Here is a 24737-nt window from a genome sequence, read left to right as displayed (position 1 = left end):
ATATTTCCTTTTTTTGGTTTGATTTGCTTATTTTTTTTTTTTTTCAATTTTTCCCTCCCCCGTTTTTTCCTGTTTGTTTTTTTTTTTGTGTGTTTCCCCCCTGCCCTCCCCCCCCCACCCGAGGCCTCACGGAAGCCATAAGCTTTGGGGGGGGGGGGGGGGGAGGGGAGGAGGGTGTCGGTGTGTTGTGGTGTTGGTTTTTTTTTTTTTGTTTTTTTTTTTTTTGGGGTGTTTTTGGGGTTTCTCAGGGCAGGGGGGGCCCGTTGACGCCGGGGTGGTAGAAGGCACAGTTGTTCTCGTACCTGCAGCTGCCCTTGAGCATGAAGTGGCGGCACACGGCGCGGTTCGACATGTCTGGGGGAGACAAAAGGGGGGGGGGGCGCGTCAGGCGCCGGCCCCCGGCCCCAAAACGGCCCCAAAACGGCCCCAAAAACGGCCCCAAAACCGGCACGGAGCGACCCCGGCACGGGCGGCTCCGGGCATGGAAAAGGGAAGGTGGGAAAGGGTTAAAAAAAAAAAAAAAAAAAAAAAGGAAAGGGTTTGGGGGAGGGGGTGTTGTGGATTTGGGTTTTTTTTTTGGGGGGGGGGGGGGGGGTTAGAAGGAGATTTTGGGTCATTGAACGGCACCAAAATGGCCCAAAACGGCCCCAAAATCTCCCAAAATGGCTCCGGGACGGTTTCAAAATGGAGGCTCGGTGAGGAGGATGGGAACGCGGTTTTGGGGGATTTTGGGAGGTTTCAGGAGGATTTTGGGGGGTTAAAGGGGTAGGGGGTGAACCCCTGACCCCAAAATGGCCCCAAATTGGCTCCAAAAAAGCCTCGGGGTGGCCTCAAAGTGGGCCTGGATAGGCCCCAAAATGGCGGCGATTCTGTGAGGGAGAGCAGGAATGGGGGACGCGATTTTGGGGGTTAAAGGGGAGGAAGATCAACACCTCACCTTAAACCTATCCCAAAATCACCCAAAATGGCTCCGGGATTGTCCCAAAATGGAGGCTCGGTGAGGAGGACGGGAACGCGGTTTGGGACGATTTTGGGAGGTTCCAGGAGGATTTGGGGTGGATAAAAAGGAAGGGGGTGAACCCCTGACCCCAAAATGGCCCCAAATTGGCCCCAAATTGGCTCCAAAAAAGCCTCGGGGTGGCCTCAAAGCAGGCCTGGATAGGCCCCAAAATGGCGGCGATTCTGTGAGGGAGAGCAGGAATGGGGGACGCGATTTTGGGGGTTGCAGGAATCCCAAAATCCCCCGAAATGGCCCCAAAACAGGCCCGGGAAGGGCCTCAAAATGGTGGCTCTGTGAGGACGATGGGGGATGCAATTTTGGGGGGTTTCAGGAGGGTTTTTGGGGAGTTTCTGAAGGTTTTGGGAGATTTAAGTTGGATCTTGGTTAAAGGGGAGGGGGGTGAACCCCTGACCCCCAAAATGGCTCCAAAATGGCACCAACAAGGCCTGAAAAAAGCCCCAGGACAGCCCCAAGATGGTGGCTCTGGGAGGAGGAAGAAAGGGTTAAAAAGGAGAATTTTGGGAAGGAAAATTTGGGGGGGCTAAAGGGGAAGGGGATGAACCCCTGACCCCAAAACAGCCAAAAATGGCCCCAAAATGGTCCCGGAGCAGCATCAACGCAGCAGCTTTGGAAGGAAGAAGAGAATGGGGATGGAATTTTGGGGAGTTTAAGGAGAATTTTGGGGTTTTTAAGGAGGACTTTGGGGGAGGTTAAAGGTGAGGGGGGTGAACCCCCAGCCCCAAAATCATCTTGGGGTGACGCCGGAGCAGCGGCGGGAGGACAAAGGGATGGGAAGGGGAAAATGGGGTGAAAAATGAGGTTTTTGGGGTGGGGGTCCCATGGGGGTCCTCCAGTCCCTGTCCCCAAACTGGGAGGGACTGGGAAGATCCAGGGCTGGGTTTTTGGGTGTGGGGGTTGTGCCCCCACTGGGACCCCAATCCCAAAACTACAACTCCCAGCATCCCTTGCGCCACAGGAACACTTGAACTACAACTCCCAAGGTGCCCTGCTGCTTTCAGCAGCCTTCAACTCCCAGCATGCTTTGCCGATGAAATGGGAGCTGATCTACAACTCCCAGCGTGCCTTGCGGTGCAGTTAAAGCCCGGCTTAGGCCCCACCAGGCCTCAGGGCTGGGCTTAAACCCGATTTGGAGATGAACTACAACTCCCAGAATGCTCTGCTACTCCTCCTCCTCATTTCGGAGGTGAACTACAACACCCAGCATCCCTTGCTGTGCCCAGGTTAATTAAGGAAATGCTGTTGCCACATTTAGGCCCCTGCAGGTGTCAAAAGCCTCCTTAGGCCTTGTTTTAGGCCCTCCTATTAAACCCTGCAGCACACCCGGGAGCTGAACTACAGCTCCCTTTGATGCTTCCTTTGATGCACCCCAAAAGGGTAAACTACAGTTCCCAGAATGCCCTGCAGTCCCTCCCAGAGCAGGTTTAAACTCCCATTAGGCCTCAGCGGCCTCCAATCAGGAGCTGGTTTTAACTCCCAGCGTCCTTTGAGGCCCTTCCAGGACACAAACTACAACTCCCAGCATCCCCTGCGGCCACAAGTCCAAAAACTACAACCCCCAGCAGCCTTTGCAGCTGGTTTACCACACACCACCCCCGTTCCCAGCATGCCTTGCACCTGCATCAGTCACACAACTCCCAGCATACCCTGCGCACCACCATCCATCAAACTACAACTCCCAGCATGCCCCGCGGCCCTTCCCGCCAACAGCCGCCATGACGGGCAGGGCCCCTGTGATTTTGGGGAGGGGTCCCTCACAGCCCGGGGCCCATTTTGGGGTGGTGTCCTCCCCCTAATTTGGGGCTTTTTTGGCCACTTTAAGGTGGAGTCCCTGCTTACATTTTGGGGCTTTTTTGGCCATTTTGGGTTGGGGTTTCCCTTGCTTCCCTCCGATTTTTTGGGGGGGGTCTCAGCCATTTTCAGGGCGAGTCCAGCACTCCTCAGGGGCCATTTTTGGGGGGTCCCACCCCAATTTAGGGGGGTGCATCCCTCACCGCCACCATTCCCATTTTGGGTAAGGGGGGGTCCCCCTCACTGCCCTGGAGCCGTTTTGGGGGGGCTCCTCCCCATATTTTGGGGAGGGGAATCCCTCACTGCCCTCCAGTTGTTTTTTTGGGGGTGGGGGAGGTCCCTCTCTTTCCTGCCCCATGATTTTGGGGAGGGGGATCCCTCACCACCATCACCCCCCTTTTTGGGTGGGGTCCCTCTCTCCCCTGCCCCAATTTTTTTTTTTTTTGGGGGGGAGGGTCCCTCTCTGCCCCGTAGCCATTTTGGGATGGGGGAGCACATGAACTGAGGAAAGGGGGGGGGGGGGGGGGGGGGTCTCTCAACCCCCTCCCCCTCACCTCAGAGCCCCATCGGGGGTCTCCGCCAGTCAGGGCCCCTCCCCCAAGGCCCGGGGGGCTCTAAGGGCTGCATTGGGGGGGGGTGATGAGGGGGTGGGGGAGGTTCCCCACCCCCCCCCCCTCCATCGAGGCATGAAAGGCGGGGGGGGTGGGGGTGGGGAAGGGGCACCCACGGGCCCCTCCCAACCGGGGCCGGGCCCCCCCCAGAGCCAGGCCCCCCCCCCCAATTTACCTCCGCCGTGGCCTCCGCCGTGGCCCCGGGGAGGGGGGTGGTCTCTGCCGTGTTCTCCGTGCCCACCTGGGGGTGGGGGAGGTCCCCCCCTGGACCCCCCACCTCCGCCATTTGGGGGGGGTCCCCCGCTTCTTCCACCCCCACCCCGGCAGCGATAAGGGGGGGGAGGGGGGGGCTCGGCGCCACCGCGACCCCCCCGGGGTGGGGGGCGGTGAAACGGAGGAGGGGGGGGTCCTCCCCCACCCCCACCGCGCATTCCTCCTCCCCCTCCCCCACCGGGGGGGCCCCCTCGGAGACCGCCCCCTCCCCCGTCGGGTCCGTCCCCCCAAAAATCGCCGCCTCGTTGGGGTGGGGGTGGGCCCAACATTCGGGGACCCCCAGGAATTCCGGGGGGGAGGCCCGGACCCCCTCCCCCACCGCCGCCGTGGGGACCTGTGAGGAGAAAAAAAAACCAAAATGAAATAAAAATGTAGGGTTAGAACGGGAATGTTGGGGAGGATTTGGGGGCGGGGGTTTGGAATTTGGGGAGGGGGCACTTACCTGGCATGGGCCCCCCCGGGGGGAAGTGTTGCATTTTGGGGGGGGGGAAACCATTCATGGGGCCGGGGCCCAGCAGCCCGTGGGGAACTGGGGAGGGAAAAAAGAAAAAAAAAAAAAAAAAAAAAAAAGAGATTAAATGGGGGAGGGGGATCAGGGGGACCCCAAAAATACCCCCAGGGTAACCCCAATTGAAGGGGAAACCCCCCCCCCCCCCGGATTTATCCCAAATTTAGGGGGTGTCCCCTAATTTAAGGACCACCCCCCCCCAGGTCACCACGATTTAAGGGACACCAGTGTCACGTGACCTCAAGTGAAGGGGGTGTCCCCAATTTAGGACATGAGGGGACCCCAATGTCCCCTCCAGTGTCCCCAAGTGACCCCCAGGGTCACCCTCAGCTCACACATAAATGTCCCCAAGGTGTCCCCAAGGCAAGGACACCCCCAAAATCTGCCCTGGACTTGGAGTTGGTGTCCCCAAACCCAGAGCACCCCAAAATATCCCTGTCAGGGACACTGGACACTGTCCCAGGTGTGTCCCCAAACCATGGACACCCCAAAATATCCCTGTCAGGGACACTGGACACTGTCCCAGGTGTGTCCCCAAACCATGGACACCCCAAAATATCCCTGTCAGGGACACTGGACACTGTCCCAGGTGTGTCCCCAAACCATGGACACCCCAAAATATCCCTGTCAGGGACACTGGACACTGTCCCAGGTGTGTCCCCAAACCATGGACACCCCAAAATATCCCTGTCAGGGACACTGGGCACAGTCCCAGGTGTGTCCCCAAAATATGGACACCCCAAAATATCCCTGTCAGGGACACTGGACACTGTCCCAGGTGTGTCCCCAAACCATGGACACCCCAAAATATCCCTGTCAGGGACACTGGGCACAGTCCCAGGTGTGTCCCCAAAATATGGACACCCCAAAATATCCCTGTCAGGGACACTGGACACTGTCCCAGGTGTGTCCCCAAACCATGGACACCCCAAAATATCCCTGTCAGGGACACTGGGCACTGTCCCAGGTGTGTCCCCAAAACATGGACACCCCAAAATCCCCATCAGGGACACTGGGCACTGTCCCAGGTGTGTCCCCAAACCATGGACACCCCAAAATATCCCTGTCAGGGACACTGGGCACAGTCCCAGGTGTGTCCCCAAAATATGGACACCCCAAAATATCCCTGTCAGGGACACTGGGCACAGTCCCAGGTGTGTCCCCAAAATATGGACACCCCAAAATATCCCTGTCAGGGACACTGGACACTGTCCCAGGTGTGTCCCCAAACCATGGACACCCCAAAATATCCCTGTCAGGGACACTGGGCACTGTCCCAGGTGTGTCCCCAAACCATGGACACCCCAAAATCCCCATCAGGGACACTGGGCACTGTCCCAGGTGTGTCCCCCAGGTGTCCCTCACCTCCACCAGGCCCCCCCGGGGGCTGTGCCTGCAGGTTGCCCAGCAGATGTTTGATTTTATCCGAATAATCCGGCTGCTTCAGCAGCTCCTCGGCCTTGTGGCTGCTGGGGCCACCACCCTGCGGGGAGAAACGGGGAGAGAATGAGATAAAAGGGGGGAAAAAACCCAAAAACCAGGGAAAATGGGGTAGGAAACAAGGAAAAAAGGAGAAAAACAGGTGAAAACTAGGGGAAAAGGGAAAGAGAAAATGAGGGGGAAATGAAGGGGGAAAACAGGAAAGAAGAAAGTGAAGGAAAGGGAAAAAGGGGGTTCCACCCTTTTATTCCCCCCCAGTGTGTGATCCCACAGATTTTGGGGTGTTGCAAACTGGGATGTGCCAATTTTTGAGTGATCCCCAATTCGTGGCCCTGCCTCCTCCTCTAATTTTGACACGTCCCAAATTTCTGGTTCAAAAGATGGAGGCGACCCCCTCAATTTACAACCCCAAATTTGTGACCTCTACGATTTCAACCCCCACCTCCCTCAGTTTTTGGGGCCTCCCACAGTGGGGGTGACCCCTCCCCAAATTTTGGGATTCCCACGATGGCAGTGACTCCCTTCCCCACACCCCACCCCAAATTTTGGCGTCGCCAGCTTTGGGGGTTACCATGATGGAGCTGAGGATCTCCTGCATGTTGATGGGGGCATTTTGGGGGGGTCCTGGGGGGCCTTTTCCTGCCCCGACGCTGCCCATGAGGTTGGCAAGGACTGGGGGCAGCTTGGCCCCTGCTCCCGGCTCCGGGGACGCTGCGGAATTCCCAGGATCCAGCCCCTCGGGATAGGCCCCGTCCTCGCCCGAGCAGTCCTGGGGGGGCACAAACGGGGGGGGGAGGAGGGGGGGAGGTGTCAGGAAAGGCATTTTGGGGTTTTAGGGGTTTTTTTTGGTTTGTTGTTTTTGAGGGCTTACCTCGTCCAAGGGGATCAGTTTGGGTGGGAGCGGCTCGTAGGATTCTGGGTCAGGTTCGTGGGGGCTGTCAGGAATGCTGAGAGGGGGGGGGAACAAAAAAAAGCTCAGTGGGTTTTTGGGATTCCTAAAGGATTTGGGGACCCATAGGTTTTTCTTTTTTCCTAATCCAGTTTTTCAGGTTTAGGTTTTTTTCAGTTATGCGTGTGCCAGAAATATTGGATTCTCCACCAGTTTTTGGTGTCCCTTCAAATGGTCTCTACATGCACCCAAAGTGCCCTTCCAAAAGGGACAAAGTGATCCCAAAATGGCACCTCAATTGCTCCCAAAAAGAGGTTCAAAAAGGCACCTAAAGAATTGTAGAAATAATTCCCAAAATGATACCACACACATTCCTAAAAAAAACTTAGAGCACCCCCAAAAAGAGGCTCAAATCATCCCCAAAGTGGACCCCAAATTCCTCCTCACAAAATGGTGCCCAAAGAGTCCCCAAACCGACCCCCAAAGTGTTCTACAACCACACCAGAAATGTCCCCAAAAAGGGATTTTAAGTATTCCTAAAATAACTTCCAAAAATGCCTACAATGTGGTCTCAAAAAGGAACCCACAACGCCCCAGTAAGTCTCAAAGTGCTCCCAAAATGGCCTAAAGTGTACCCAAAATGTCCCTCAAAATGTCCCCAAAGCCCTCACAAAATTGCGCCCAAAACCCTATCATAATGGCACCCAAAACCCTTCACAAAATGGTTCCTAAAACCCTCACAAAATGGCGCCCACGCCGCCCTCACAAAATGGCGCCCACGCCGCCCTCACAAAATGGCGCCCACGCCGCCCTCACAAAATGGCGCCCACGCCGCCCTCACCAACGCCAGCCGTTTCAGGCTCAGATCATTAGAAACCCCCATTCCCCAACTCCCAAGAAGTCTGGGGTGCCCCCTCTCACCTCTCCTTGGACAGGAAGATCTCCTGCAGGATGCCCTTGACGCGCTCGGCCTGCGTGAAGCGCTCGCGGCTGCCGCTGCCGGGGATGACGAGCGGCGCCGGCAGCTCCAAGGCCTTGGGGTAGGCCCAGGGCACCTTCTCCTCCATGGAGTCATGGCTGAGGCGCCGCGCCGTCTCGAAGGCGTGCCGGTCCTTCAGCATCTCCCGCTTGGCCGCCTCGCCAAAGTCTTTGATCTTGTTGACGTTCACTGGGAGGGGGGGAAGTTTGGAACTGGTGAAAAGAAATCCTGGGATTGTTTTGTTGGGGGTTTGGCCGCGTTGGAAATGTTCCAAAATGGCGCATCCAAAGTGTTTGCAAAATGGCGCCCAAAGTGCCCCCAAAATGGCGCCCAAAGTGCCCCCAAAATGGCCCTGAAATGATCCCAAAAAGGGACCTGAAAATTCCCACAAAAAGGCCCTAAAATTATTCCAAAATGGTCCCCAAAAATTCCCATAAAAAGGCTCTAAAATGATCCCAAAGAGGGACCCAGATTCCCATAAAATGTCACCTAAAGGATCCCACAAAAAGGACCCAAAGATTCCCACAAAAAGGCCCTGAAATGATCCCAAAATGCTTCACGAGCTGTCGATCCAGAGATCCCTCTAAGACCCGAAGGGATCCTGGGGGTTTTTCTGGGGAATTTTGGGGTAAATTCTGGGTTTTTGGGCTCACCCCGCTCGGTTTCATCGAGTTCAAAGTAGAAATATTCTCGCAGCCGCCCCTCCTCGGGCCACGACACCGATTTCTTCTTGCGGGGTCTGCGCGGGGCCGGGCCCCCCTCCGAGGGGACATCGGCGGTTTTGGGGTCACCCCCTGTGTCTGACGAGCCTGAGGGGACAACAAGACAGGTCAGCAAAAGGGGGATCCCAAAAATGTGGGGTTTACCCTCAAAACGGCAGTTAGGGAGCAGTGAAATTGTGGCCAAAAAGGGGAAAAGTGACACCAAAATGGAGACTGGGCTGTTGGTATGAAGGGAATCAAAAAGGCACTGGAATGGTCCCAAAAGAGGGACTCAAAGTGATCCTAAAACGGTGCCAAATTCCCTCAAAATGTCCCCAAACCAAACTGCTCCCAAAATGGCCCCCAAATCTCCTTAAAATGTCCCCAAACTGTCCCCAAATTATCCCCAAGCCCCACAGATGTCCCCAAACCCAAATGCTCCCAAAATGGCCCCCAAATCTCCTCAAAATGTCCCCAACCATGGCCATACCCACACAAACCATCTCCAAACCCCCCCAAACTGTCCCCACAACCATCCCCAAACTGTCCCAAATCATCCCCAAACCCACACAAACCGTCCCCAAACCCTCAAAATGCCCCCAAACCCACACAAGCCATCCCCAAAGTGCCCCCAATCCCCCCAGGTCGTACCTGTGTCCATGGGCTCGGGCACCTCGATGGCGGGCACCGGCGTTCCCGGCCGCTCCGTGTCCATGGGCTCCGCGGCCGCCGGCTCTGGGGACGAGGGTTTGGCCGTGCTGGGCTCGGGCGTCGTCTTCCCCTCGAAAGGGCTGGGCTGGGGGGCACAAAGTGGGTCAGAACAACAAGGTGTTACCCCAAAATGGCTCCCAAAGTGTCCCCAAAAACATCTTCAAAACGGCAGCCGAATTGTCCCACAGAAAGGGTTTTCAAAATGGCAGCTCAAGAGACGACAAAATGGCCGCCAAAGGGTTCACCAAAAAGGCACTCGGTGACCTCAAAAATGGACTGAAAGCGTTCACAAAATGGCCGCCAAAAAGTCCCCAAAATGGCCCCAAGAATGGGACTCAAAGTGGCCCCAAAAATGGGACTCCAAAGTGGCCCCAAAAATGGGACTCCAAAGTGGCCCCAAAAACGGGACTCCAAAGTGGCCCCAAAAACGGGACTCCAAAGTGGCCCCAAAGCGTCCCTCACCTTGGCCGCCGTTGGGGACAGAACTTTTTTCTTTTTCTTGATCTTGATGCCGGGGACGGGCGCAGAGTTCAGAGCGTCCAGGAACCCGAGGCCTTCCATGGCTGAGGGGAGCATAGAGGGGTCACCAAAAAGCCCCAAATTCACCCCAAAATGGGTGCCAAACCTCCCTCAAAACAGCACCCAAAAATCCCTCCTAAAATGGCATCCAGGTATTACCCAAAACCACCCAAAGCGTCCCCAAAAATTACTCCCAAGTGTCCCTAAAATGGTACTGAACATTTCCCCCAAAAAGGTCCACAGTAACACCTTAATTGTCCCCAAAATGGCCCCAAAACCACACCCAAAATGGCACCAGAATGACCCCAAAATCAATCCCACAAAAGCTCCCATGTGTCCCCAGAGCCCCTCGAGGTGCCCCAAAATGTCCCAAAATCCCCAAATCGGCCCCGAACTCACGCTGGGGGGGGATGATCTTCACTTTGATCTCCTTGGCCGCGTTTGGGGCCGTGTTCAGGGGTTTGTATTTCTTCTCTGCCAGAGGAGCCTCCCCGGGGGCTGTCGGGGCGCTGGGGGGAAGAAAAAAGGGTCAGGACCACCCCAAAATCCCCCAAGATTGCTCCCAAAACGGCCCCAAACTCATCCCCAAAAATTCCAGAACTGCTGTCCTAAAACAGCCCCCAAAATACACCTGAGAACTCTGAGATTGCACCAATGTAAGTCCTGGAGTCGCCCCTAAAAGGACCCCAAAACTGCCCCCAAATGACTCCAAAACTGCCCCCCCAAAATGGCCCTAAAAGTGCCCCCCAAAACAGCCCAGAGATCCCAAAGCCACACACAAAATACACACAAGACCCCCAAAATTGCCCCAAAAAAGTCCTGAAGTCATCTCTAACACAACCCAAAAAACAGCCTCAAAATGGCCCTAAAACTGCAACCCAAAATGGCCCCAAAACCTCCAAAATAGCCCAAAAAAAACCCCTGAAATCACCCCTAAAATGATCCCCAAACCACCCCAAAATGCTCCTAAACGTGTCCACAAAATGACCCTAAAACTGCACCCCAAAAAGACCCAAAAAAAAATGTCCCCCAAAGCAGTCCAGAGACCCCTAAAACCGCCCCAAACCCCCCAAAAATTCCCCCAAATCAGCCCCAAATCCCCCAAAATCAGCTGAGTCCCCCCCAAAACAGCCCCGGGACCCCAAAACCGAGCCCACCTCTGTCTCTTCACCGGGACGGGTTTCAGGCTGTATTTGTCTGATGTTGATGAATTTAATTTTTTCACCGGCACCAGCGACGGCGTCTCCAGCTCCAGCCCTGAGAGAAAGAAGGGTCACAAATCCCCAAAACACCCCAAAAAAATCCCCACAAATAGCTCCAAATCCCACCCTAAAACAGCCCCGAATCGCTACAGTTCCCATAGCAGGGGTTGGATAGCTCAAAATTGCTCAAAGTGACCCCAAATCCTTCTGGAATCACCCTGAACGAGCCCAAAATCCAACCCCAAGTCCTTAAAATTCCCACAACCAGCCCTCATTTCCCTTAAAACCAGCCCTAAATCCCCAAAAAGAGCCCTAAACTCCCCCTAAACCCACCCCAAATTCCCCCAAAATTGCTCTAGTTTCACCATAAATTCCCTAAAATTCCCACAACCAGCCCTCATTTCCCTTAAAACCAGCCCTAAATCCCCAAAAAGAGCCCTAAACTCCCCCTAAACCCACCCCAAATTCCCCCAAAATTGCTCCAGTTTCACCATAAATTCCCTAAAATTCCCACAACCAGCCCTCATTTCCCTTAAAACCAGCCCTAAATCCCCAAAAAGAGCCCTAAACTCCCCCTAAACCCACCCCAAATTCCCCCAAAATTGCTCCAGTTTCACCATAAATTCCCTAAAATTCCCACAACCAGCCCTCATTTCCCTTAAAACCAGCCCTAAATCCCCAAAAAGAGCCCTGAAACTCCCCCTAAACCCACCCCAAATTCCCCCAAAATTGCTCCAGTTTCACCATAAATTCCCTAAAATTCCCACAACCAGCCCTCATTTCCCTTAAAACCAGCCCTAAATCCCCAAAAAGACCCCTGAAACTCCCCTAAACCCACCCCAATTTCCTAAAACTCACCCTGAACTTCTCCCAAATTACCCCAAAATCCCCCAAATTCCCCGACCCGTACCTGTGGAGCGGAACTTGGCGTGGCTGGGGGCCGTGGTCCGCAGGGATTTGGGTTTTTCCCGTTTCTTTTCAGGCATTTCCTCATTTTTTGCCTCATTTTTGGCCTCCTGGGGTTTCTCAGGAACTGGGGCTTTGGTTTTGTTTTCCTCTTTTTTTTTCTTTTTATCTCGTTCTGAGGTGGGCAAAAAAAGAACAGTAAAAAAAAAAAAAAAAGTGAAGGAATTTTGGCGGGGGGGGGGTGGTTTTGAGGGGATTTTGGGGAAGCTTTTGAGGGGATTTTGGGGAAGGTTTGGGGAAGGTTTTGGGGCTCACCTGCGGGTTGAGAGCTGCTCTGGGAACGGATCACCCCCATCCAGTCACTGACCAGGATGGAGGCAAGGCGGCGAAGCTCTGAAGGGTTAATTAAAAATTAATTGTTAATTAATCAATTAGTAATCACTCATTAAAATCAAGCGTGGGGTGGGGAACGTGACCTAGAGGAGATCTGGGTGATCTCAGAGGAGTTTTTGGAGGGTCCAAGGGGAATTTTGGGGGGGATATGAGGGAGATTTTGGGGGTTTCAGGGGTCCAGGGTGATTTTTGGGGGGACCTGAAAGGGATTTGAGAAGATTTGAGGAAGGTTTTGGGTATCTCAGGAGGATTTTGGGGTTCTAAGGGGGGATTCTGGGGAGTCTGAAGGAGGTTTTGGGGGACCTGAAAAGGATTTGAGAATATCTGAGGAAGGTTTGGGGTTTCTCGGGGGGGGGGATTTTTGGGGTTTCTCGGTGCCTAAGGGATTTTTGGGGGTCACAGGTGGATTTTTGGGGGGCCCCAGGGGTTCTGTGCTCACCCTCATCATCGCTGGATTTGCTGAGCTGCTTCACCAGCTTGGCCGTGTTGTTCTGCAGAAGGAAACAAAGGGTCAGGAGGGGACAAAAAGGGACAAAGAACCACCCAGGGGACCCCAAAAACCACCCAGGGGACCCCAAAAACCATCCATGAGGGGACCCAAAGGGAACAAAAAACACCTGGCAGTCCCCAGAAGCCACCTGAGTGTCCCCAGGCTCCCTGGAAAAGCTTTAAATGAGACAAAAATCACTTTGGGAGTGACAAAAGCCACCCCAGAGTCCCCAAACACGTTTGAAGAGTCTTAAGAAAGACAAAAATCACTTTAGAGTGGGATAAAAAACAGCTGGGAGTGACAAAAACCATCCCAGAGTCCCCAGAAGCCACCTGGGCGTCCCTAAAAACCCACCTGAGTGTCCCCAAAAAGCTACCCCAGAGTTCTAAAAGTCACCTGGTGTTGCTAAAAACCACCCCAGAGTCCCCAGGTGCCACCTGAGTGTCCCCAAAAACCACCTGAGTGTCCCCAAAAAGCTACCCCAGAGTCCCAAAAGTCACCTGGTGTTGCTAAAAAAAAAAAAAAACCACCCCAGAGTCCCCAGGTGCCACCTGAGTGTCCCCAAAAAGCCACCCCAGAGTCCCCAAAACCCACCTGGGTGTCCCCAAAAAGCCACCCCAGAGTCGGAAAAGTCACCTGGTGTCCCCAAAAACCACTCCAGTCCCCAGATGCCACCTGGGCATGCCCAAAAAACCACCTGGGTGTCCCCAAAAAGCCACCTCAGAGTCCCAAAAGTCACCTGGTGTCCCTAAACAACAACCTCAGAGTCCCCAAAAACAACGAGTGTCCACCAAAAAACCACCCCAGAGTCCTGAAAAAACCACCTGGGCGTCCCCAAAAAACCACCCCAGAGTCCCCAGGTGCCACCTGGGCGTGCCCACACCTGCTTGAGGTGGTCCACGGTGAGTGGGAGGTGCTGCAGGGTGAGCAGCAGCTGCTGCAGGAAGGGAACGTTGTTGGTGGCCTTGGAGCCCGTCAGCCACGTGTTGAGCAGCTTGTACCCCCCGATCCGGATGAACCTGAGGGGGAAAAGTGGGAATTCTGGCAGGGCTGATCCTGGAAAAACTCAATTCCATCAAAATCCACCCGGAATCAAAAAAAAACCCCATGAAAATCCACCTAAAATCAACTTAAATCCAACTAAAATTCACTTTTCTTTGGGACGGCACAGCCAGGATGAACCTGAGGGGGAAAAGTGGGAATTCTGGCTGGATTTATCCAGGAAAAACTCAAATCCATCAAAATCCACCCAAATTAATCCAAAATTAAAAAAAATCCTGTCAAAATCCACCTAAAATCAACTTAAATCCAACTAAAATTCACTTTTCTTTGGGACGGCACAGCCAGGATGAACCTGAGGGGGAAAAGTGGGAATTCTGGCTGGTTTTATCCAGGAAAAACTCAAATCCATCAAAATCCACCCAAATTAATCCAAAATTAAAAAAAATCCTGTCAAAATCCACCTAAAATCAACTTAAATCCAACTAAAATTCACTTTTCATTGGGACGGCACAGCCAGGATGAACCTGAGGGGGAAAAGTGGGAATTCCGGCTGGATTTATCCAGGAAAAACTCAAATCCATCAAAATCCACCCAAATTAATCCAAAATTTAAAAAAATCCTGTCAAAATCCACCTAAAATCAACTTAAATCCAACTAAAATTCACTTTTCTTTGGGACGGCACAGCCAGGATGAACCTGAGGGGGAAAAGTGGGAATTCTGGCTGGTTTTATCCAGGAAAAACTCAAATCCATCAAAATCCACCCAAATTAATCCAAAATTAAAAAAAATCCTGTCAAAATCCACCTAAAATCAACTTAAATCCAACTAAAATTCACTTTTCATTGGGACGGCACAGCCAGGATGAACCTGAGGGGGAAAAGTGGGAATTCCGGCTGGATTTATCCAGGAAAAACTCAAATCCATCAAAATCCACCCAAATTAATCCAAAATTTAAAAAAATCCTGTCAAAATCCACCTAAAATCAACTTAAATCCAACTAAAATTCACTTTTCTTTGGGACGGCACAGCCAGGATGAACCTGAGGGGGAAAAGTGGGAATTCTGGCTGGATTTATCCAGGAAAAACTCAATTCCATCAAAATCCACCCGGAATCAAAAAAAAACCCCATGAAAATCCACCTAAAATCAACTTAAATCCAACTAAAATTCACTTTTCATTGGGACGGCACAGCCAGGATGAACCTGAGGGGGAAAAGTGGGAATTCTGGCTGGTTTTATCCAGGAAAAACTCAAATCCATCAAAATCCACCCAAATTAATCCAAAATTAAAAAAAATCCTGTCAAAATCCACCTAAAATCAACTTAAATCCAACTAAAATTCACTTTTCTTTGGGACTGCACGGCCAGGATGAACCTGAGGGGGAAAAGTGGGAATTCTGGCTGGTTTTATCCAGGAAAATCTCAAATCCATCAAAATCCACCCAAATTAATCCAAAATTTAAAAAATCCTGTCAAAATCCACCTAAAATCAACCTAAATCCAACTAAAATTCACTTTTCTTTGGGATGACACGGCCAGGATGAACCTGAGGGGGAAAAGTGGGAATTCTGGCTGGATTTATCCAGGAAAATCTCAAATCCATCAAAATCCACCCAAATTAATCCAAAATAAAAAAAAAAAATCCTGTTAAAATCGACCCAAATCCAACTAAAATTCACTTTTCTTTGGGATGACACGGCCAGGATGAACCTGAGGGGGAAAAGTGGGAATTCTGGCTGGTCTTATCTGGGAAAAACTCAAATTTATCAAAATCCACCCGAATCCAGCTGGGATTCCAAAATATCCCATTAAAATCGACCTAAAATCCAGCTAAACCCAACTGAATCCACCTAAAATTCACCTTTCCCTGTGGTTTCTAGGCCTGGAAAATCTGAGGGAAAAATGTGGGAATTCTGTCAGGGTTTATCTGGGAAAAACTCAAATCCATTAAAACCCACCTGAAATCCAAATAAATTCCTTTCAAAATCCACCTAAAATCGACCTAAATCCAACTACAATCCAACTAAAATCACCTTTTCCCAGAATAAATCTGAGAGGGAAAAAATAGTGAGAATTCCATCCAGATCTGGCTGGGAAAATCCCCCAAATCCACCCAAAATTCAGTGAAAATCCCCTCAAAAATGTCATTTTTTTAATATTTTTTTTTTCTTACTTGGCCAGAATGTCTTGGGCCCGGGTCTGCAGGAGGATGTTCAGGTAAATGCAGCGACTCACCATCTTCTGGGAGTCCTTCATGAGGCTAATTAACAGTAATTAGTAACAATTAGTGCTCAGGCATTCACAAAAAGGGGATTAAAACAGTAAAAATGGGATTTTTGGGGTCTCACCTGAAGATTTTGGAGATGCCATCCATGGTTTTGACCTCCCCATCCCTGCCCAAAAAACAATCGAGGCCCTTCAGGAGCTCCTTGGGGTCGATGGGGCCGGAGCCCATGGCAGGAACAGCCTGGGAAAAATGGGGGGAAAAAGGGAAAAATGGGATTAGGAGAAAGGGGGGAATTTAAAAAAAAACACAGCAGGTAAAAATCCTGGGGGTAAAAATGAAAGGTGAGAGGAAAATGAGGAAGGTTGGGGCAAAAAAAGAAAAAAAAAAAAGGGAAATTTGGCATAAAAACGAAAATATGAAACTTAAAAGGCTGGGGAATTGAGAGTAAAAAGGAAAATATGAAATTTAAAAAGCTGGGAAACTGTGCCTAAACATGAAAACACGAAATTGAAAAAGCTGGAAAATCAAACCTAAAAAGGAAAATATAGAATGTAAAAAGTTAGGAAATGAGCTCAAATGTGGGCTCACATTTCTAGCTGAAATGTGAGGTAAAAAAATGAGACTTATTGTAAAAGATGAAAGCCAAGGCAAAAAATGGGGAAATAAAAGTAAAAAAATTGGAAACTACTGCAGAAATGTGAAAGTCAATATTAAAATGCAGGAAATCAAACCTAAAATGAAAAAAATGGATTTGAAAATGAGGGATATGAACTGGAAAAATACCTCAGAACATTGGGAACAGCCCTAAAAAAGTGGGAAAAAACCCTAAAAAAGTGGGAATCGACCCCAAAAAAATGGAGATACACCTCAAAGAGCTGGAAAGCAACCCTAAACCCCCAGAATTCTGCCCCAAAAAGGAAGGAAACAACCCCCAAAAAGCTGGAAATCAACCCTAAAAACCTGGAAAACCATCCCAAAAAAGCTGGAGATGAACACGAGAAATGGGAAATCAATTTTTAAAGAGGTGGAAATCGTCCCAAAGATGGAAAACAACCTTGAAAACCAAGAAACTGCCCTTAAAAACCAACAAGCTGCCCTTAAAAACCAACAAACTGCCCTTAAAAACCAACAAGCTGCCCTTAAGAGTTGGGAAGAGGCCCCAAAAAGCTGGAAATCAACCCCAAAAAGCTGGAAATCAACCCCAAAAAGCTGGAAATCAACCCCAAAAAGCTGGAAATCAACCCCAAAAAGCTGGAAAACCACAGGAAAAAGAGGAGTTGACCCCAAAAGTTGGGAACTCAAGCCCAAAAAGCTGGAAATGACCCAAAAAGCTGAGAATTGTCCCCAAAATGGGGTCCCACGGAGCCCCCAGGGACACTGGGGGGGAGTCACAGCCCCCCCCCCCCACCCCCCCGTGCCATTTTAATGACCTCATTCATTAATTAATGGATTAATTAGGTGAAATAGGAACACTAGGGATGGAGATTTAAGGTCCCACACACTGGTTGGGGGGGGGAGGGGCACAAGCCCTGACCCGACCCCCCCCCCCCCCCCAAGTAAATTTTTAATTTATAAGTTAATTAAACCCATTAAGAAAAAGGGAGACAAAATCTGTCATTTCCAATAGCGTTGCCCATAATTTCATTAATTTTTTTTGTTAATTAATGAACAGAACAAGGGTGGGGGGATGGGGGGGGTTTACACCATGACCCTCCCCCAAATTTAATTAACCAGGAGTTAATTAATTAAGGTGGGGCCACATTTGGGAGTGTCACACACCCCCCCCCCAAAATTCAGGCCCTTATTAAACCCTCTGACTAAGGAACCATCCATTAATTAACACCTCGTTAATTAAGGCCAAACCCCCCCTTAATGACCCGACCTTCATTAACCCCTATGCAGGTTCCCCTCCCCCTTTCCCAGGAGGAGTTTCAGGCTCTGACGTCATTAATCACCACTAATTAAAGCTTAATTATGACCCAGTTTCCTTAATGAGAACAAGGGGAAGAACTGCAACTGGGAAGGTTTTTTTTTCGGGGGTGGTTAAAAACCTCCCAAAAATCTCAATTTTTTTGGAGGGTGAAAAATCTAAATTTTTTTAGGGTGGGGGGGGGGGGGCAGCACACAGAGCTGAGCTTCGTTAAGTGTTAATTACTTAAAACCCCCAATTATGAAATTAATTTGTGGGGTTAAAACCACCCCTCTGCAAAGACACACACAAAAAAAAAAAAAAAAACAACACCTTTAAATTAGCACAACTCAACCCAAAAAAATCTCCCCAAAAATGAGGGGGAAGACGCCAAAATTTGAAGATTTAACCCCAAATTTTCACTGTAACCTTTGACCCCTCCCCAAAACTGAGTGTGTGGGGGGAAAGGGGAGCACACCCCCCCCACCCAAAAGGGGGAGGGGCAAAATCCCCTCCCCCAAATAAATTTTTGGGACCCCCCCCCCCAATCATTTTTGGGGTCCCACACAGGAAAAGCTCCCCTTAAAGGAGCTGGGGGCCCCCCAGATTTCCCCAAAAAAGGGGAAAATTCTGATTTTTAGAAAAATGGGGGGGGGGGGGGGACAATTCCCAGCCTGTTCAATTGGGGGGGATTGGGTGGGTCAAGGCCTGACCCCCTCCCCAAAATTAGGTTTTTCACAGCATTCTGGACTCATTTGACCCCCAAAAAGGGCATTTTGGGGGGGAGAAATTTAGAAAATGCTACCACTGGGGAGAAAAGAGGGGAAATAATGGCAAATAAATGGGTTTATTCTCCCAGAAATCTGAATTTTTGGAAGGGATCTTTGGGGTTTTCACCCAAATCCGTTGATTTTTGGGGCTAAAAAAAGGAGGAAAATCCCAACTCCCGACTGTCCCATGCACCAGGAGAGGGAAAAGGGGGGGAAAAAAGGGAATTTTGGATGTTTCAAAACCCTGGATCCAAAGGCCGTGAAATGGAATTAAGCCCAAAAAAAAAAAAAAAAAAAAAAAAAAGAAAAAAAAAGAAAAAAAAAAAAAAGAAAAAATTCTTAAGATTGAAAAAAAAAAAAAAAAAAGATTTTTTTTTTTTTTTGCTTACCCGGGTTGTGGCTGTTCCCTCCCTTTGCTGAGGTAAAGCTTCCTAAGCTGCAAAAACGGGGCAAAACCATTGAAAATCGGGGAAAAAAAAATGGAGTTTTGGGGGTGGTTTCCCCTCCCAAAATTCCTTTTTGTTGTTTTTGGTGTGTGTGAGGAAAAAAGGGGGAGGTGAAGCCCAGTGGTAGCATTTCCCTGTCACGAAAAATTTCAAATTATCAAAGGCTCCAGGACACTGCTTCCCCCCAATCCCAAATTCTCCAAACCCCCCCCACCCCCCCCAAAATCTCACCCTAAAAAAGAGAAAAACGAAATAGCAGGAAATAGGAACAGAGAAAAGAAAAAAAATCCTGTGGAAAAAAAAAAGGGGGAAAAAAGAGCATTTTGTGGGTCCTGCGGGTGGAAAGCAGGGGGGGATTAGAAAAGAGATTTTTGGGATGGGGGGGGGGGGTAAAAAAAAAGGGAAAAAATGGAATTTTTAAGGGGGGCCCCACAGGGGGAGGGGCATCAACAAGGAGGCCTCGGCGCCATTTTAGAACTGGGAAAAAATTCCCAAATTTGGGGAGTTTTCAGGGGATTTTTGGAGGAATTTTCGGGGGTTTCAAAAGGTTGAAAAGGACTTAAAAGAAGGGGGTGACAAACAGAACAAGAAACAACGAGAAACCTGTTAAACCCCCTTTTCCCCTCACGAACTAAAATGCCTAAAACAAAAAAAAAAACATATTAGGGATTAAACACCCCCCCCCCAAAAAAAACTAAAGGGGGGGGTTTTTAAAAAAATAAATAAATTAAGGAGGAGGGGTGTGAGCTGTAATAAAATGCCCCAAACCGGCGGAATTAATGAGGAATAAATAAAAAATAAGAAGTTCGGAGTGTGGAAAACAAAGGGCGGGCGCCATTTTGGAGCGGCCCAAGGAAAGGTTCTGAGGGGAAGGGGGGGGGGGAGGGGGGAACCATTTTAAAGCCATTTTTCTGAGGGAAAAAAAGCAGAATTTGGGAAAAGCTCGGCCTGCCTAGCAATCTTTATTGCTAGATTGCGAACCCTCCCCCCCCCCAACCCTTAAAATTTTAACCCCGACCCCAATTTTTTAACTTTTCTCCGTACAATCCTCCCTTCCCTCCCCACCGTCACCACCCCACCCCGCGTTTCTCAGCGCAAAAAACAATCCTAAAATGGCACCTAAAAAATAAAAATAGGAAAGAAATCAGCTTTTTTTTGGAAATTTTCACACCCCCTCCCCTCCGCGCGGTTCTTATTTTCTTTTTTCCTCCCTTCTCTTCCCCCCCCTTCCTCCCCCTTTTTTTTTTCTATTTTTTTTGCAATCTTTATGTACAGATTGCTCGCCGGGAATGCCCCGAAAATTCCCGAAATTCCCCAAATTCCGTCTCCCCCACCGCGCGATTTTTTTGGGGTCACTTTGGGGTTTTTTTTTGGGGTGGGGAGGGAGGCATTTTCCAGCTTTTTGGGAGGCTTTTTTGGAGTTTTTTGCGGGATTTTTTTTTTTTTTTAACCGTGGTTGCTGCTCGTGGAGCCCTCCTCAGAAACCGCATTTTTTTTCCCGAAATCCCCCCAAAATTTCCAACTTTCACCACCTTTTGGCACAGCCCACGGGGGGGGGGAATCGTCCTCCCATTATTTTTTGCTCTTTGTGACAAATCAAAGGTTCATTTAAGGGTTTTTTTTCTTGTATTTTTTTAAGGGGGAAGCCTGCTGGAAATTCAACACTTACTATCCAATTTTTTTTCTCAGCCGACAGCGCTTCAAGGTTTGGATTTTGGCATTTGGAGGTGGTGTTAGAGCCAAAAAATTCGTTTGATTTTAATCATGGCTTTAAAAAAAACGCAGCAAATTTTTTTGCTTTTTGCAGCTTGACAGGTATTTTGAGTATTTTTTTTAAAGGTATTTTTTTTTCCCTTGGGTTTTTTGGCTGTTTTTTTAAGCCCTATAGGAGTGGATCGAGCTAGATTGGTCGAGCTATAAACGGAAAAAAAAAAAAAAAAAAAAGTTGCCTGAGTTTTGTCTTTTTGCTCGAAAAAAAAAGTGAGTTTTGCCTTTGTTTTTTGAGGGGGGAAGAAGAGGGAAATATGTTTTTTAAAGTGGCGGTTTCCTTCGGGTTTGGAACGGCTTCCAAGGACGGTCCAAAGGACGGAGAGGCTGCGGCGGCTCTTCACGGCAAAGGGGGAGAGAAAACCTGGGTTTTTTTTTCCTTCCCCTCTTTGTTGATATATATATATATTTTTTGTTGTTTTGTTCGCGTTTTGTATTGTATTTTGTATATTGTTTGTATCGGTTTTTTCTCTCGTGGTAAAGGCGACGGCGTCTCTCAAGACCAACCAAACCTGGAGCGGGGAAAGGAAAAATAAAGGAGAGGGAAAGGTGGGGGATGGGCATAACGACAAAAAAAAAAAAAAAGGAAAAAAATTGGAAAAAAAAAAAAACAAAAAACGAAATTAGAAGCGAAGAAGAGAAGACACGAAACTATTAGAAGCTGTTAAAAAAAAAAAAAAGGAAAAAAATTGGAAAAAAAAAAAAAACAAAAAACGAAATTAGAAGCGAAGAAGAGAAGACACGAAACTATTAGAAGCTGTTATCCCCGGGGAGAATTTAGAGCTTTAAAAGGGGGGAAAAGGAAAAAAAAAATAACGAGGAAACGCCCTTGGAAAGAAGGGGGGGGAGGGGGGCCTCAGCTCTAGGGCGACATGAAGGCTGCTGTGGCGGCCCCGGAGGGGCTCTGGGACGGGGCGAGCCGCCTTTTTCCTCCAATAAAACACGTGTGGCGTGTCAAGAGCCCCCTCAAAGGCAGGGGAAAAAAAAAAAAAAAAAAAAAAAAAAAAAAAAAGGAAAAAACACCCCGCACCCCCTTCCCCACCCGAAACACGCCGGCCCAGCGCAGCTCTCTACTCACCTCCACCAGCCCTCAGAATGGCGGCGACAGCACCGGGCGCGGCCTTTTATAGCGAGCCCCGCCCTGCGCATCGCCACGCCTCGCGGCGCGCGCCGGCCACGCCCCCTCTGCCCGTTGAGACGCCCAACGGCGCCTGCGTGGGGGCCTCACCGCGCACGCGCGGCCGCCGCCCGCCATTGTCCGCGGGCCGTGTGGCGCAGTTTTAATTCCGGGAGGGCGGGGGGAGAGCTGCGCATGCGCTCCCGCCTTGTGGTGGGAGGGAGGGAATAGGGGGAGAGAGAGGCGGTGCGGCAAGATGGCGGCGCCCCGCCCCCGCGTGAGGAAGAGGGGCGGGGCCAGACGTGAGGGAGAGGCGGGAAGATGGCGCTGGCCTGGGCCGTGGCGGCGCTGAGGGCGGCGGGAGGAGGCGGCGTGAAGGCAGCGGGGAGGCCGCGGCTGGTTCCGGTGAGGCGGGGAGCGGCGGGAGGGGATATCGGGAATTTTGGTAGTGGTGGGGGGGAGGGATCGGGATGTGAGGGCGAGGTGGGGGAGGGGAAAGAGCAGCGCGCGCCACGTGCGGCGGGCGGGCCCGGTGACGTCATTACGAGGCAGGTTCCCCGCCGGGGAAGGAGGGCGTGGTTTTGAGAGGCATGACGTCATTGTCCGCATTGCTATGATATCATATCGCTACGGGCCGTTATGGGACGGCCAGAATGACGTCATCTCGGGTGTTACCTCCCCCCCTTGACATCACTGCCAAGGGGTGGGCGGTAAGAGGGAAGGGGGGGGGGGTCACACCTGTGTGATGTCATTGCTCTGAACACAACTGTGATGTCATAACACCCCTTCCCCAGCCCCTCCTCCGCTTCTGCAGCACCCAAGAAACCCCCAAGGAGCCCCCGACCCCCCCCTCCCCCTACAAGGACCGGCCTTGGGAGTACCTGGAGAGCGAAGGTTTGTGTAGGGGTGGAGGGGATTATTTTCGGGGGGGGTTTCGGAGGTCCCCAATCCCTCACAACGTCCCAAAATATCCCCCCCCTCCCCAGAATACCGAGCTACCTACGGTGACAAGCCGGTGTGGCACGGCTACCGCCGCAACCACAAGGGCTCTGTCCCACCCCAGCGCACCCGCAAGGCCTGTCTGGTGAGCACTGGGAGCACTGGGGAGACGCTGGGAGCGTCTCCGGGGGTTAAAGGGGTGCTTTAGAGGGTCTGGGGGTGTCAGGAAGGGAGCTGGGGTGCTTTAAGGGACTGGGTGGACACTGGGAGTGTGCTGGGAGCAGTTTGGGGACTTTAGATTCATCTCTCTGCTGTTTTGGGGGGCACTGGGGCCTCTCAGCGACTTTTTGGGGGACGCTGGGATATTCTGGGGGTTACTGGGGTTCACTGGGAGTGACTGGGGTTCACTGGGAGTCACTGGGCCTGGCCCTTTCCCCGTTTCCCTCAGCGCCGGGGGAAGCACGTGGGGACCCCCTGCCCCATCTGCCGGGACCGCAACCTGCTCGTGGATTTTCGGGTGAGTCTGGGGGGAATCCATTGGCCCCCTGTTTCTGCTTTTCATTCTGTTCCACTTTTCCTTCTTTTTACTTCCTTTTCCTTTTGTTAATCTCTTTTTCTGGTAGTTTCCCCCTTATTTTCAATTAATTTTTCTATTTATTTACTCCCTTTTTCTTCTTTGTTTTATTTCTTTTCCTTTTCCTCTCCATTTTCCCTTTTATTTCTCTTTCTCTGTAACTTCCCTAATTTTACATCTTTCTTATGCTGTTTTGTTGTTCAATACTCCTTTTTTTTTGTTTCTACTTTTCTTTTCCATGTTTTTTATTTTTACCTCCTATTCTTCTTTTCTGTTCCCTCTTGTTTAACTTATCTCCTTTATACCCCATTCCCCACCTGTTTTTCTCTCTTTTTTATCCATTTAATCTCATTTTTACTCCTTTGCCCTTCTTCCAGAACGTGAAGCTGCTGGACCAGTTCATCTGTCCCCACTCCGGTGTCATCTTCCACCCCATCCACACAGGTGAGGCAACACCTGAGGGTCACCTCTGTGTCCTTGGGGTCACCTCTGTGTCCTTGGGGTCACCTTTGGTGTCCCTGACCCCTTTTCCCTTCAGGGATCTGCATGCAGCAGCACAGACGCCTGGCCCAGGCCATCGCCCAGGCCCAGGACCACGGTGAGCCCCGAATTTGGGTTTTTCGGGTGTCCAAACCTCCCTGGCTGCCCTCTAAGCCACTCAGTCTCCGCCATTTCCAGGTCTCCTGTGGATCCACGTCCCCTTTGTGCCGGTCCCTGAGGAGGATTTCTCCAACCAACACGCGGCCGTGGGGAAAACTCCCCCGGCGCCCGCCCTGAAGGGGCCAGGCCAGGCCTGGTACCCCTGGTACGAATGGCAGCAGCCCCCTGCCGCTGAGGTGGCCCGGATTCGCCGCAGTTACCAGGGGTTCCTCCAGGAGAATTACCCGGATACCCCCCCAAGCCCGTCGGGGAAATAAAACGGTTCGAATCCCCCAAAGTTGTCGTTTTCCTTGGCAGGGACACTGAGGCACGAGGCAAAAATGACGGCCGGGCTGCAAAATGGTGGCGTGTGATGGGGGAGTATATCCCACAATGCTTTGTGGGAAGGACGGGGGGATGCTTCCCTTCATGCTTTGCTGTGGTGCGAAAAGCTGGTTGCTAACGAGGGCGGGGCTTGGTTGCTAAGGGCGGGAGAAAGAGCGGCAGCGATTGGACGAGCATGTGTCAGGGGCGGAGCTTCATCCGAGAGAGCAGGAATGATTGGTCGAGGCGTTGGAAGGGGCGCGGTTTCATTTCTGACAGCGGAAGTGATTTGGCGGCGGTCGCTGTGGGTGGGATTTGATTGCTGAGGGCGGGTGAAGGGGCGGCCGCCATTGGTGAGCGATTGGCATGGGCAGGACTCGGTAGCTAAGGGCTGTCAAATTGTCAGCAGCAGTCGCTAAGGGCGGGATTTGGTCGCTAGAGACGGGCGCGGCAGCGGCAGCGATTGGTCGGCGGTTGCTAAGGGCGGGACTCGGTTGCTAATGACGGTAGAACGGAGCGCACCGATTGGCCGGAGTTTGGCGGGCCCGGCCGCGATTGGCTGATTCCTTCCCGTGGGGGGCGTGGCTTCTTT

The 24737-nt window shown here is 51.0% G+C and overlaps 2 protein-coding genes across 2 annotated transcripts; one reads left to right on the top strand and one right to left on the bottom strand.

Moving 5' to 3' along the window:
• Window positions 1-137: 137 nt before the first annotated feature.
• PPP1R10 (protein phosphatase 1 regulatory subunit 10) lies at window positions 138-21196 on the bottom strand. Its single transcript, XM_062512270.1, has 20 exons — window positions 20455-21196; window positions 18729-18775; window positions 15782-15900; window positions 15607-15693; window positions 13315-13450; window positions 12381-12432; window positions 11864-11941; window positions 11553-11723; window positions 10598-10697; window positions 9840-9949; window positions 9384-9484; window positions 8862-9006; window positions 8163-8318; window positions 7452-7698; window positions 6513-6576; window positions 6213-6410; window positions 5606-5684; window positions 4136-4222; window positions 3596-4027; window positions 138-354 (listed from the first exon to the last, which is right to left on the bottom strand). The coding sequence occupies exons 3-20, from the start codon at window positions 15886-15888 to the stop codon at window positions 245-247; spliced, it is 2460 nt and encodes an 819-aa protein (XP_062368254.1). The 5' UTR covers window positions 15889-15900; window positions 18729-18775; window positions 20455-21196; the 3' UTR covers window positions 138-244.
• Window positions 21197-21968: 772 nt separating this feature from the next.
• Window positions 21969-24691, top strand: MRPS18B (mitochondrial ribosomal protein S18B). Its single transcript, XM_062512307.1, has 8 exons — window positions 21969-22074; window positions 22464-22563; window positions 22656-22753; window positions 23057-23125; window positions 23560-23626; window positions 23721-23780; window positions 23861-24103; window positions 24555-24691. Exons 1-7 carry the CDS (start codon window positions 21991-21993, stop codon window positions 24097-24099), a joined length of 717 nt encoding a protein of 238 aa, XP_062368291.1. The 5' UTR covers window positions 21969-21990; the 3' UTR covers window positions 24100-24103; window positions 24555-24691.
• Window positions 24692-24737: the final 46 nt, after the last annotated feature.

The sequence above is a fragment of the Cinclus cinclus genome, chromosome 35 (assembly GCF_963662255.1).
Source record: "Cinclus cinclus chromosome 35, bCinCin1.1, whole genome shotgun sequence".
Taxonomy (NCBI): domain Eukaryota; kingdom Metazoa; phylum Chordata; class Aves; order Passeriformes; family Cinclidae; genus Cinclus; species Cinclus cinclus.
This window is presented reverse-complemented; position numbering and strand designations above follow the sequence as displayed.

Bases quoted from the DNA above. Each gene is read 5' to 3' on its own strand.
- MRPS18B (XM_062512307.1), top strand. From the start codon at position 21,991: ATGGCGCTGGCCTGGGCCGTGGCGGCGCTGAGGGCGGCGGGAGGAGGC. The intron at 22,564-22,655 runs GTTTGTGTAGGG...CCCCCTCCCCAG, and splicing joins GGAGTACCTGGAGAGCGAAG to AATACCGAGCTACCTACGGT. The intron at 23,126-23,559 runs GTGAGTCTGGGG...CCCTTCTTCCAG, and splicing joins ACCTGCTCGTGGATTTTCGG to AACGTGAAGCTGCTGGACCA.
- PPP1R10 (XM_062512270.1), bottom strand. From the start codon at position 15,888: ATGGGCTCCGGCCCCATCGACCCCAAGGAGCTCCTGAAGGGCCTCGAT. The intron at 9,007-9,383 runs GTGAGGGACGCT...TGTGCCCCCCAG, and splicing joins TGTCCCCAACGGCGGCCAAG to CCCAGCCCTTTCGAGGGGAA. The intron at 8,319-8,861 runs GTACGACCTGGG...TTGTCCCCTCAG, and splicing joins GCCCGAGCCCATGGACACAG to GCTCGTCAGACACAGGGGGT.